Source organism: Lynx rufus, unplaced genomic scaffold, assembly GCF_022079265.1.
Source record: "Lynx rufus isolate CCGP_SWC_20201006 ecotype Redwood Valley unplaced genomic scaffold, mLynRuf1.p SCAF_4, whole genome shotgun sequence".
Taxonomy (NCBI): Eukaryota; Metazoa; Chordata; class Mammalia; order Carnivora; family Felidae; genus Lynx; species Lynx rufus.
In genome coordinates, this window is record NW_025814856.1 from 48399460 (window position 1) to 48413967 (window position 14508).

Consider the following 14508-nt stretch of genomic DNA (forward strand, 5'->3'; position numbering starts at 1 on the left):
AAAATCAGCTTTCTAACTGCACTGCAGCCTGTCCTGGTATCCTGATTTAGCTACCAAATCTCCAGCCAGAAAAAGAGAGAAAGGTATCTGGATCATCTGGGAGACTTCTACCTGCCTTTCTTTCTTCCTCCTACTGTCACCTCTTTCCTGCTGTTTCCTGCCTGCAAAAACCTGTCAGCAGCCCAGAAACATCTTTGGAAAAGGGTAGGAGGGAGCCTTATACCTGTCAGCACCAGAGAAGAAAGTGCGCTTTGCAGAGTTCTCAGTTGTTACATCTCTGGAGATGATAGAATGAAAAGAGGGGAGTCCGAGGTTTCCACCACAGATTTGCTAGAGACCTCAGTTCATCCTTGTCTGCCCCCCAGTAACCCTTGAAGACCAGGGTGCACTTACATTCCTAACGTTTCTTGGCGTGTTTTCCTAAGAGCTTGTCCGGTGCCTGGTTCCTACCCCCAACCCCCCCCCCCCCCGCCCCCGCAAGAAGTCTCCGGGTAAAGGTTCTTTAAGTCATGAATCAGGCTCCTGTGTGTACGTGTGTCTTTCTTAAAAACTGGTCCAGACGGATTAGTAGTAGAGAGTGGGATCTCCCACCTCCCCTTCATCACTGCGTTCTCTACCTAGCGACTCGCTCGCAGTCTCAGGGATCTGACAGCCAGGGTTCGCGACCTCAGGGTTGGGATCAGTCAGCACCAGATATCCCTGCCCCCTCCTGGGGTTGCTGCCACCCGTGCCTAGAATGTGCCAGTGGGTACAGGCGGGCGAGCTGGACGCTTCTACCGTAAGAAGGGAGTTCAGCCCTCGCCTGAGACCTGCAATCCTCAGATTCCCTGGGGACCGCGAAACTCCCAGTCGGAGGCACTCCCTGCTTTGCCGCCCACCCATTCCCCCCTCCTTACCTCAGCACGCAGCCCCTCCCTGCGTGATGATGCAAACCAGTGGGGAGGACGGGCTCTGGGAAGGGTGGGGAGTGTCGGAGAGCTAGCGAAGGAGGGAGGGAGTGGGAGGAGGAGGAGAGGGAGCCGAACGACCATTTAAAGCGATAGCAATCCTTGCCCTCTCCCCAGTGCTGGGTTGTTGGAGAGCGCGAGCGGCAAGCCGGGGAGCGCGAGCGCGGCGCGCGGGCCGGCGAACCCGGGAGCGCACGGAGCCCCAATCTGGCAGGCGCCGCGGGACCCCCCATCTTCTCTGGCTGCCCCTCCCCGGGCGCCCCCACCCTCCGTGCCTGCAGGAGTCTCAGGGCTTCCCCGGAGGACCTCACCCCAAGGGGCCCGGACCCCGGCGAGCCCGCCACCATCCCCTCCAGCGCTGCCGCCACCACCGCAGCAGCCGGAGCAGCATGGTCCAGCTGGGGAAGCTGCTCCGCGTCCTGACTTTGATGAAGTTCCCCTGCTGCGTGCTGGAGGTGCTCCTGTGCGCGCTGGCGGCGGCGGCGCGCGGCCAGGAGATGTACGCCCCGCACTCTATCCGGATCGAGGGGGACGTCACCCTCGGGGGGCTGTTCCCGGTGCATGCCAAGGGTCCTAGCGGAGTGCCCTGCGGCGACATCAAGAGGGAGAACGGGATCCACAGGCTGGAAGCGATGCTCTACGCCCTGGACCAGATCAACAGCGATCCCAACCTGCTGCCCAACGTGACGCTGGGCGCGCGGATCCTGGACACTTGTTCCAGGGACACTTACGCGCTCGAACAGTCGCTCACTTTCGTCCAGGCGCTCATCCAGAAGGACACCTCCGACGTGCGCTGCACCAACGGCGAGCCTCCGGTTTTCGTCAAGCCGGAGAAAGTAGTTGGAGTGATTGGGGCTTCAGGGAGTTCGGTCTCCATCATGGTAGCCAACATCCTGAGGCTCTTCCAGGTAGGGAGGCGCTCCCTCCGGGGCAGAGCGCGCTTTAGCTCCCCGCACTCTTAATCCTAAAAGCTGGCTTGGACTCCAGGGGTGCGGGGTCAGGTCAGCCTTCTCGCAGTTTCACCCTGGAGATTCTGCGAATCCCTCCCACCCCACCCGAGGAGGTACCTTCCCTGCTTGGTTCATTTCCCTTCCATCTCTCCCCTGTCCGCGCTCCACTCCATCCGGCTTGACATCCTGGATTTATGGCCCCATTTACAAGAAGCAATCTGCGAAAAACAAGGCGATGATTTAAATGGGTTTGCATTAGAGTGAAATATGGTCCAAAAACAGGCTTGTAAAAGTGCCGGGCTCCTGTGAGAGCCGGTTGGGCTCGTGGAATATGAAAGATGAGAAGACGCCTCGAAACTGGGCATTTCTCAACTCCCCAGCTTCCCAGCCCCAAGCCACCCGGCAAGCCGCAGCTCGCTTGGAAAATTTCAAGAAGAGCTTAGGGAGGCACTTCTTAAACCGAGGGCTAGGTTTTCACCTACGCGTGGATGTCAATTGCCCATCTGTCTCGGGTTGGATCTCCCGACCTGTAGCCTGTCTCCGCGAGGGCTTTGGGGCGGAAGGCGCGGGGACGCTCCCCAAGTGGGGAGATGCCACCCGCAGACGTGACCCCCGGGTGATTTGCTCTGGGCAAGTGTTTGCACCGTCTAAATTGCGTTTGTAGTCCGGCCACTGGCAGGAGCTGGGCGATCAGCTTTCTACTCCTGCCACTTCAGAGCCCAGAGATGAGCTCATGCTAACTGCGAAACAAAATCGCTTTCGCTGCCTCCGCCCTCCGCCCATCCTTCCCACGACCTCTCTACCACAGCCCCCCAACCCTTCCCTCGGCTCCAAAAACGATTCCCGGAGCCAGGCGAGAAGGTGCCTGGAGGGAGGCACTAGGGTGCGCTGAGCAATGCCGGCCGCCCTCCTGCTCCGGGCGCCAGAGGGCAACGGCGAAAATGGGAGGAAGGCGGATCCGGGGCAGCTGAGCGGTGGGTTCTACTGCAGTGCTCTCTCTCCGCCCGCTCCCGCATTTTGTGCCCCGTGGCTCCTGTGCTGCATTGGGTATAAACTGATGCATTTTGGATTTTAAGAAATTGAGTTCCAGGGTCTGTGTGATTGTGGGTTCCCTTCTCCTTGTTTCTCCCTCTTTCTATTTCTTTTTTTCTTTTTCTCCCTCCTTTGTGTTTTTCTTCTTCTCTCTCCCTCTTTCAGTTTCTGATTCTTTTCTTCCTCTCTACCCCCACCCCCAAGGTGGTTTTTTTTTTTTTTTTTTCATCTCTGTCTTGAGATGATCCTTTCCTAATGCACAGCTCTCTCCCTGCCAGGTAGTGCCCCAACCCAATTAATCCCTTCTCTAGATGTTCTGGCTAACCTGGTGTCCTTATGCTCCCCATATCTAACGAATTGGCTCCCTTCCAAATGCTTTCCCAAAGGGTGTTGGGTTTCTGAAGGGGATTCCTTTTGAGATTCAAACTGTCACCACATCAGCACCTAGGAGTGTGAAGTTTGTGTGTGCACTAGAAGGACAAGTGCCTGCCCAAGGCTGCAGCCTGGTATGGCCCCTCTGATCTTCTGAACATCCCTAACACTTCTGGAGTATGCTGTTGTGGGAGTCCCTAGATATCTGCAAACCAAAAAAATGCTTTGGGGGCAGCCTTCATTCTGAGATGATGCTTTTGGGAAGAGGTTGGGTTATTGTAAGCCAAACCCAGAAGCACTTCCTTCCTGTCTGAGCTTAAAGCCTGGCAACTTAAGAGGGCAGTGCTGCAGGAGAAAGTGAAGTGTCAGAGATCACCTGGGAACCACTAGGGCCACTCACAACCCTGTGAGCCCGGAGCCCCGGGGGTCGAAGGCATATTTGGTGTTTCACATGTTTAAATTATTTTGGTGCCTGTTCTTCTCTTCACTCAGAGCACTGGTAGTACTGCAGATGGGCCTGTTTGTCTGAAAAAGAGTGCAATGTTCAAGTCAGGAGAGGAATTGCAGAGCAGGCTGAAGGACTGTGTTTGCTGAGAAAGATTCCAGGGGGAGCTGATTCTTCCTCTGGTGTGTGAACCTGAGGCTCTTGTGAGCAAAAGAAATAGCTTGCCTTATTCCCGCATTCCCTGGGCTGGGAAGAAAGGAACTGAATGCCAATGTTAGTGTGGGTTGGGACCACAACCATTCAGAGAAAACACTGTCATTTTCCTCTAATTTGCAAATTGCAGCTATTCATGTTGGATTGAACAGCTGAGGGAAAAAGAGCCCCCAGTTTTCACCTGCATTTATGGAGAAGAGGCTGGGTAGCAGGAAGAATGCACCAACTTGTGGCTTCTGCTACAAGCCGGGTATAACTCTTGGTGTGGGTATCCTGCTTCACCATTGCCCCTGTTGGAATATATAGCTATATATTCCAACAGTCTCTCCCAGTAGCCTTTGTTTTTTTTTTTTTTTTCTTTTGCACGTGATTGTAGGAGCTCTGGGCATGCAAGTCTAATCCCTAATTTCCCAGCTTCTGTAAGCCTACAAAATGAATAGAGAGAATAGTGGTACACAGACCCATTGTTCCAAAGCACAATCAATTTAGAGAGAGAGGGAAAGAACTGTAGGTGAATCTTCTCTGGGACTGCAGGGTTCAGCTCAATTAAGATTGTCCTATATAAAAGAAGCTCCTGTAAATGATTGAATTCTTAGCCCTCCAGAGATTTGAGTTTTCTTTTCCAGGGCCCAGTAGGTTGCTGTGGGAACCATGCCAAACCTATCATTTGAGATAAAAAATTACGGTGAGATAAGCTTCTAGGCTGGAGGAAGGAATACTTAGTGACTTAGTGACTTAGTGACTTAAGTACTACACACTGGGGGTGGGGGACAGGAAGGAGTAATGAGATAGTAATAAATGTAACTAATGTTGTTGTCAGAAAAAAACTGGAATGAAGTTCTTTCCTGAAAATTAGGACCTGGGCAAGAATGACTCCTCAGATATAAATAGTGTCTATGACTTTGAATTTTCATTTGCCTGCTGGTCTACCAGACCAAAGATGTGAGCTGAGCAAGTCCATTCTCTCTCTCTCTCTCTCTCTCTCTCTCTCTCTCTCTCTCTCTCTCCTCTGTATGCACACTGAATTGATTAGTAAATGACATGTCAGAGGACAGGAATGATGTCCACTGGGTCTTTCAAATCTAGGAATTTGAGGCTAATGAAATTAGTGTGTGGCCAGGGCTCTGCCAACAAGAATTAAGTCACTGCAACCACCCTGCAATGCATTTTCAGCCTCAGAGAAACATCAGGGAGGAATTTCTGGAGATTTGTTTCTGAGCCTGTACAAAATAATACTCTCCTAATGCTAAGAAAGATTAAATGTAAATTAATTTTGACTATGAGTAACATATTTAAAAAATAATCACAGAGTGGGGATGGCTTAAAGTAGAGAGCTTATATAATATGGTGTCCAAAGGATAAATCTCCCCTGACCACTGTTTTATGGGCTATAAGTAAGATATATTATAGTGGAAAGTAATAGGCATGTTTTTATTCAAGGCTTCTCTGTTATTGACTTGAGAGCAAACACTCTGAGAGTATAAATTACTCTTGCTACATCCTGACTCTGAATGAACAATATTTCATGGCCAGTGACATGGTCTAAGCCATAGACTTGGAATTGAATGGCATCTGTTTCAGTTGCTTTGTTCCTTCAAAAGCAACTACATGGAAAAAGTGGCCAACTTGACTCTTGTTGGAGCATATTGCAGATCTAAACCTGTGGACTTTATACCATAAATGAAATACATTTGTAAATTTCTAAATGTCGTCCTTCTGTTCATTGAAGCTTGAACATAATCTCAAACTTCCAGGGCATTTTACATATACATACCTAGTTTTCTTCTTCTTTCTTTCTTTTGCTCCCTCTTTTCTCTCTTTCTGTCCATCTTACATAATTGGGTAGAACTGGGCACCTAGGATGATATGGTATTACTATAGTAGGAATTTTTTTTTAAACAACTCTAACCTACTCTTTTTTAAATTTCATAAATACAGGTGTCAGTGCCATTTGGAATAGGCTCTATAACAATCTCTGCCTCCACATTTACTGTGTTTCAGGAAATTTACCTAACAGATGGTGAGTGGGCAATTTTTAAAAGGGGCATTTTTGAAAAGAGCAGAGAGGGAAGGAATAGAGGCAGGCACATACTATATTTGAAGATACCTCCACATTTATATTTTATGTATACAGGCCCATAAGATTAAGATGTCTTTGGGAATTTTTCTCTTCAAAAATAATGGAAATAATGATGGCCTTTGCTTTGTTTTCATAAATTCTTAGAGTATAACAAACCATAAATGCTCCATTTCCTATATATATAGGTTGTGTCATGGCCTTAAAAGACCATAGCCAGATTACACAAAGTGCACTCCAATCTCATTCCTGCCATTCATTAGTCTTGTTACCCTAAATAAATTGATTATTTTTTCCAGGCCTCATAACTTCATCTGATTTTTTTTTTCTTTAAAAATAAATGTTTCTAAGTCTTTAATCTCTTCAGGTCGTAGTTTGCTTGGAGAAAACCTGCTCTTGTCCAAACTCTATAATGTCATATTTCTGGCTCCCACTTTGAACTTTGAGCAAGTTTGGGGGAACTTTTAAAGAATATTTTCACCGGTATCTTAATATCAGTCTAGCTCATTTCTCATATTCAGACTTTTCCCCCTTTTTCTTTTGCTGGTGTGCTTCTTAGTCATGTATATCAAGGCTGGTGTTGAGGAAAATGACCTTCTGGGTTGGCTTACTGCATCGTCAGAAGACCTGGGACAGGGAGCAGGAACTGTGGAATTTATAGAGGCAGATATAGCTTTCATTATCCAGTGCTGTCCCCTTTCATCTTGCAAAAACACCAGGCTTTCTTTTGGAAAACTGCCAAATAAGGACTTTCTGCCTCCTCCCTGGCCCAAGTAACTGAACTCAAGCAAAGCAGGTGATGGGTTCAGGTGTAGGCATCTGACCTTGGCCAGAATCCTCCCCAAGACTTTTCTGCCAGAGGAAAATGGGAAAATTGGCTCCTCTCTCTGGAATTTCTAAGCTGGGGAAAAACAACTCTGGGACTCCCAGTGGCCATTCAACACAAGACAAGACTTTCTGTAGAATAAAGTCATACAGAGGTAGGCAGGGTTGAGTAATGGAGAGAAAGCCCGAGCCCTGTTGATATTCTGAAACTCTCAAACCCAACTATATCTGAATCAGCTGAATCCCTGAATTTTCAGCACTTGTTCTTAAAATAAATTAATTCATCAAAATTCCTTCTACTATTTTCAGTTTGTTTTCAGCTATGTGCAGTTAAAAGTCTCCTAGCCAGGGGCTCCTGGGTGGATTAGTCGGTTAAGCATCTGACTTTGGCTCAGGTCATAATCTTGCAGTCATGAGTTTGAGCCCCGCATCTGGCTCTCTGCTGACAGTTTGGAGCCTAGAGCCTACTTCAGATTCTGTGTCTCCCTCTCCTTCTAACCCTCCCCTGCTTGCGCTCTTCCTGTCTCTCTCTCTCTCAATAATAAACACTAAAAAAAACAAAAACAAAAACAAAAACAAAAACAAAAACAAAACAACAACAACAAAAAAAACCCAACAGCCTCCTAGCCAAAACAAGCGATTTCTTAGCTTAGTGTAAGACTTGCTGATTGGCATCCATTAAGTGAGAAATAATATATTTTCTTTACATTAAATATAATCCTTCTAGTGCAGGTGTGGGATATTCAGAACTCTGCATTCTTCCCTCTCTTCTCAACATTTGCTTTATTAACATGAAGGATTTGTTATCCCATCTTGATGCAATTGAGAGAGAAGGTGAACACTTCAGATGTGGAGTGCAGCATATAGGCCTCCTATTTGGAAGCTTTAGAACCATCCTTGCTTCCCTTCATTACAGCAAATCTTTTGTTGATGTCTCCAGGGAAGAGCAGCATTTTCCTGGCATAATGGAGTACAAAATACATTAAACTCCTGGGTCACTCTACAGTAAGCATCAAGCCTAACTACTTGTCTTCCCCTTTTACTTAAAGTAGACAAAAAAGAACAGTCACAAACACATTTTTCCAACAACTAACCTGTATATGTGACTACTGTTTAGAAGACAGTTATGCAACATACATTCAGACCAATGAATTCATGGACCTTTTGTCAAATGACACAGTAAATAGATGTATTTTATGTACCTAACAAAAGCAAAACAAAATCTTTGTTCAGGTAAATATCTGAGAAGAATATTATGGCAGCATTTATGATTATGATATTTCCATGTTTGACAAGTAACTTCCTTTCAATTATATTTACTGCTAAATGTTTCTTGAATCAAGTTATTATATTATAAGGTCAAAAATAAAATAATGTGAAGTTACAATATAGTATACATATCTGTTTTATGAGAACCAAAGCTCTAATTTCTTTTCAATAACAGTAGCAGTAACCACATTAATAATTTGATCTTTGCTAGGAGCCATTATGCCATGCACTATAAATACTTTATCTCATTTAGTTCTTACAATAGTTCTGCAAAAGGCATATTATCATCCCCACCGTACAGCTGAAGAAAGTGATTCTCATAGCCCCAAGTCACATGACTGGTAAGTGGCAAAGTCTAGATTCACACTCAGGTTTATCTGACAGTACCCTGTTTGTCAACCACTACGAATGCTGTTCAACTCTTGCACGAATGCAGAAATACTTAAAATAATTATAATTCACCTACCCTGAAACTGTGGTGAAATTTGAAGACATCAAAGTGGCTGATTGCTTAACCACACCTATTTCCAGAAAGAAATAATATTTTATTTCAGTTCTACAATGAGATTAATTCTATAGGTCTGTTAAAACTTGAGCACACAAATCCTCACCCCCAAATGAAATATGGTTGTTGTCTATTATTCAACAGGTAGCCCTGTATGTAGGAAATAAATACATAGTAGACTGTCCATGCAAATAAAAGAGAAAAGATGTGTTTTTTTTTTTTTTGGTCCTGATTCAGTGCCCATCATTATGGATTATGATGGCTCTTTCTGAACTTTATTTCATTCACTCTACTCTTTCTACAAACCTCAAGTGGGAAAATCCATCATTCAGATATATGTGCAAAGTGAGCGGACTGTATTAATACAATTGCTGAAAGTCAAGTTGATAGAACACAGGAAATACATCCTAATAAATGCAACATTAATGCTTATGTGGGCCGTAGAGTGAGGGGAAGGAGAATTTTCAGTTTAATGGATTATTTTGCCTCTTGCTATGAAAGTGCTACAGCTAAATAGTTTTATAATTGGTCATTTACAGAACTCTCCATCTCTGGATGTTGTGCTCTCTCTCTTCTGTGGCTGCCAATCCTTTCTCTTGTTCTTGTTGGAAGATAGCAACGAAGCCACTTCAAGGGCTCAGCCTGCTTTTCTACCTTATTGTTTAGATGAAAATATTTCCATTTGTTAAAGTACTACTTAAACATTTTTATCGGGTTTTAAACTTGACTGTGTTCTGAATGTAGTAGCACAGGCAGACATAATGCAGGATGTTTTCCTGGAGAAAACTTACTTTTATCAAAGGAGTCATCAGAATTTTCATGTAGGGATGAAGAACAAAATTCTGGAGTTAGGTTTGAATTTAAATTCATCCTCACTACTTTTTACCAGTCTCACCTTGATCAAACAGGTACATTTCTTATCAACTTTCTTATATTTGAAATGGGAGTGATACAAGTATACTTGTCTGATAAGTAATTGTAAAGATTGCACAAAATAAGCATGGAAATATTTTAGCACTGAGTTTAGCATGTGATGAATGTTCAATACATTTAAAAGCTGTTATTTTATTATTATTATGCTATTATTACTAAATATAACTATTTCTTAAGTGTCACTATTGCTAAATTTACTGTAAAATTACCATAATAATCCATGCTGGATTTCACTCTTTTTGTTCCTTTGTTTAAATGGAAAATATTACACACACATACACACACACACACACACACACACACACACACACACACAGTGAGAACACATTAGTAGTATTATTCAGTGGAGTGAGAATTTCTATGGCTATGATTAAGGTGAACAAGGAATGCCATGGACTTATATACCAGACAGGCTAAGAGTAGTGGGCTATGGGGTTAGTCAGCCCCAAGTTTGAAGTCCACTGTGACCTTTTTGTAGCCATACAACCTTGAAGAACTTACTTAAACTTTTTGAGTTCTACCACTGGTTTCCTCATCTGTATTTTTTTCCAGAAATATTTATTAAGCATCCCTCTTGTGCACTGTTTTTTGTGCTTGGACATATCAGTGACTAAAAGAGACAAGTGTGTTCTCTCTCTCCTCTCTCTCCCCCTCCCTTCTGTCTTTCCTCCCCTCTCCTCTTCCCTTTCTCCTATCTCTACTCTTCTGTCAGCTTACACTCTCATGTGGAAACAGATAGATGTGATAAATAAGTCCTACAGTATGATAGTTGATGAACCCTATGGAATATGGAAAAGAACATGAAGCATGCTGAGGAATGTTGGGTTGGTAGTCCTGGGGGGTGTACAGGTGGGTTCTATTTTTAACTATGGTAGTCAGGGTGGATTTCATAAGGTGACAGTTGAGTAAAGACGTGAAGTGAGGGAATTGTCAGAATGGATTAGGGGAAGACCATCCCCTGCCAGCTGGAACAACCAGTGCCAGAACGCTAAGGCAGAAATATGCCTGGCAGGTTGGAGGAACATCAAAGATGCCACTATGACTGAGTAAGTCAGGAAAAGAAAGGGGAAGCAAGAGGGCTTGAGATTAGAGATATGACAGGGCAGTTTGGGAAGCCTTGGTAGTCCTTGGAAGCCATCACATGTATTTTGTCTTACCATAAGTGTAGGCAATGAGTGGTGGGATTTTAGCATGATGCGTCTGTTGGTTTAAAACAATGTCATCTGTGGTATTGAGGATGGGGGAAAGAGTGGAATTAGGGATAATTTCAGGAGGTGATTACAGGTGCTTAAGAGATGACTGGTGGTGGCTTGGGCCAGGATTTTAGCAGCAGATGATTCAAGAAGTGATACATTTGGAAGATGGTGACACTATTTCCTGGTAAATAGAATGGGAGATGTGAAAGGAAGAAAAGGGACAAGGTGAATCCAAGACATGGGGCCTGAACAAGTGGAAAGGTGGTATTACTATCACTTCAGATGGAAGAGGTTTGGAGTGGAGCACATCTGGGGAATCAAAGATCAGATCTGGAGGTAGAAGGTTTGAGAAATTTTTTGACATCCAAGTAGAGATGCTGAATGCACAGTTGGATATACAAGTCTGCAGTTATGAAGAAAAACCTAAACTAGAGATACATTTTCATAAAACGGAGATAACTAAGAATGACTACATGGGAATACTATTTTAAAGATTAAATGAAATAATGCGGTTAACACTGTGTATTTCCCCCAAATTTAATAACTACTAGCTAAAGACAATTGTCTGAAATGAAAAAAAAAATCCTATAGTTTTTGCAGTAGAACTGAACAAAGTGATGTCACAATCATTTTAACAGTATTTGTGACACAATTGTTTTAAGTCAATTTATATAACATAAAAGTTGGGGATTTGCATCACTGGTATACATTTGACCCTTAAACAATGTAGGAGTCAAAGGTACTGACCCCCACACAGTTGAAAATCCACACTGAGCTTTTGAGTCCCCTAAAAGTTAATAGCCTACCATTGACCTGAAGCCTTAGTGATGACATAGACATTTAATTCACACATAGTTTGGTTTTTTTATATGTATTATGCACTGTATACTTAGGATAAAGTAAGCTAGAGAAAATAAAATATTACTACGAAAAATCATAAGGAAAAGAAAAGACATTTACAGGACTGTACTGTATTCATTGAAAAACCCCATATATAAGTGGACGTACACAGTTTAAACCCATGTTGTTCAAAGGTCAGTTGTATAGGAGAGTTTGAGCAGAGACCCAGGTATTCAAGGAAAAATAATGGGCCTGTCTTATAATATCCTTATGGGTACAGACTTTGATCACTTCATTGGGCATCTCATATCTTCCATTCACTTTGCTATTGAATACACGGTGGGGAAAATTTGATCTTACTGGTTTTGAGCTCCCTTTAGGTTTTTACAAATCATTTAACAGCCTTTGTAGCTTATCCAAAATTCTGTTTCTTATTCATTTGATTATCGGATACTGGTCTAAGCATGTCCTTATACTAAAAAATGCATGACCATGTTGTCTCTACACATCTATAATTGTATTTTAACACTGTCATTATGTAAGCTATATTTTAATGGCAATTATAACAAATTTTATATCAACACATCCGTTTCTAGTGTTCAGGGGGAGAGCAGCATGTAGTAAATTTTATCAAAATATAGCATCTGAAGAACAGAACAGAGGGTAATTGTGTAATTCTGTATTCACTATAATTAAGTTCAGTGGAGTTGGCATAATAGAATTAAGATGAAAAAAAAAACAACAACAAAAAACCCAACATTGAGGCACCATGGCTCCCTGTCATAACACACCCTTTTCACATCAGAGAACATACACTTGGCGTCTTTTTTTTCTTTTTTTTAATATGAAATTTATTGTCATACGTCGCTCCTCATCAGGGAAATACAAATGAAAACCACACTTAGCATACTTCTATACAGAAATGGAGAAAGGAAGAGGCCAGAGGATGAATGGCAGACACTAAAAGAGCGGGATTATGAAAAACAACATAGCAATGAAAGATTTCTTCTGGATTTGGTAGGTGGGGAAAATCTACTAGCATGTATGCCTGCTGGGACCACATTTTCTGGAACACTTAAACCCAATGTCAAATATGCTGTCTCATCTTCCTTGTAAATAGGGGTGTATCTTTGCTTCCTGTTTCTTGAAAATGGGTTGTAAAGATTATCACAAGAACTGTACCATATGATAAAAGTACATTGTTTTGAAATGACTGACACTCTGTTAGGTGTCACACTCCAAGTTTGCTGTCTCTTTCTCTTAGACTTATTTTAGTTTGCAGTATGGGACTGGGTAATAGGAAAGATCACTGGAATTTTTATGTCTTCAGAAGGCAGTGTAGTATAATGGTTAAGATTGTAGGCCCTGGACGTAGGTTAAATTCCTGCTTTCCACTTGCTAACTATATTAGCTTGGTCAGTTTAGCTGATTATCTGCCCCTCAGTGTTCCCATCTATAAGGTGACGATAGTATTCCATCCTCTTAGTACTGTCTTCAAGATTAAATGAAATTACCCATGCCAAGCACTTAATACAATGGCTAGAGCACAGCAAGGTCTATTTATCAACATTATCATCATCATCATCACCATGCCAGGTACTATCTCTCCAATGCATCATTTCATTATCCCCTCCCCGCCATTTCTATTTCTGCCATGTTTGTATATAAGAGTAGGGTTGTGACAGAGCTTTTCCTTCCACTGGTATCTGATCGTTAGTCCTCAAGGTGGATGGACTTGGAGACAGCATACTGCTGCTCATTGAAACAATTCCTGTTTGGAAAGGGCAGTTGGATGTTGAGGCCAAGGAATTTTCTCTCTTCATCTGGGAGACTAAAGAAATATTCAGGCCTCAGTAGAGAAGTCAGGCAAAGGGCAAAATGGTTATTTTCATACTTTAGTGATTAAGCACAAGTCAGGCAGACTGAATTTGAACTCCTTTCCATTGTGTATTGACAGTGAGATGTTAGGTGTTTTTTGCAACTCCTGTGAGTTTACAGTTGATAAAAAGAATAATAATATTAGGACCTACTGTATAGCATCATTGTAGTAAGTGAATAAAGCATTTAGCATGTTTTTGGCATACAGTAATCACTTAATACTTATTAACTTCCACAAATACTATCAGTACTACTAATATTATTAAGTAGTTGAACAAATCTGATGTCCTTCCTTTTCTTAAGTTGAACATAATTATTTGAATAATCACCTTACGTTTATTAAGGAGTGCTTATAAAGCCTCATGAACCCCAAAGGTCCTTCAGCTCTTCTCCTCATCAGACCTGTCCTGTAGGGGTGGAGTCAACACCATCCCATCACTGCCATCATTGTCACTTAACTAACCATACTGAACACTTTCTGTGTGCTGGGCACCAAACTTGGCCCTGTATGTGTACTATATCATGTTGTTCTCACATCAGGTGGGAGACCTGATTATCATCATCCCTACTTTACAGATAAAGACACTGATGTGTTAAAAAAATAAGCATTTTGACTCACAGCAAGAGATGGAGCTGATATTTAAACCTCTGTCTCTCTGACCTCAATGGCCTGTAAATTTTATTATACTACATCCTGGTAAAAAAATATGCTTCCAGCCACTTAGATAAGAGAAGTCTTGATCCTCATATTCCTATATATCCCATGCTGTCCTTGCCTCAGTACTAGTAGGGAGAGGAAGGGCCCTTTTCAAAGACCAAAGGGAAATTACTCCCTTTTGCCTTTCTTCAATCAATTAACCAATATTTTATTTCCTTAAGAATCCCCACATGTTACTTTTGGTACTTACCTTGGCCTCTTAGCATTCTTACATTCTATACATGACTCATCCACTCTTTTACATGTTAATTTACTTGAGGTCAAGTGTAGGGTCTTATCCTGAAATGCAATTTTATCCCAGTAGTGTC

The 14508-nt window shown here is 42.8% G+C and overlaps 1 protein-coding gene across 1 annotated transcript in view; it reads left to right on the top strand.

Moving 5' to 3' along the window:
* The first annotated feature begins 1336 nt into the window (after window positions 1-1336).
* The window catches only part of GRM7 (glutamate metabotropic receptor 7), an 811284-nt gene continuing 798112 nt past the window's right edge, over window positions 1337-14508 (top strand). The window contains exon 1 of the mRNA XM_047096787.1: window positions 1337-1855. Coding sequence (XP_046952743.1) covers window positions 1337-1855 — 519 coding nt within the window. The remainder of the gene's footprint in view (window positions 1856-14508) is intronic.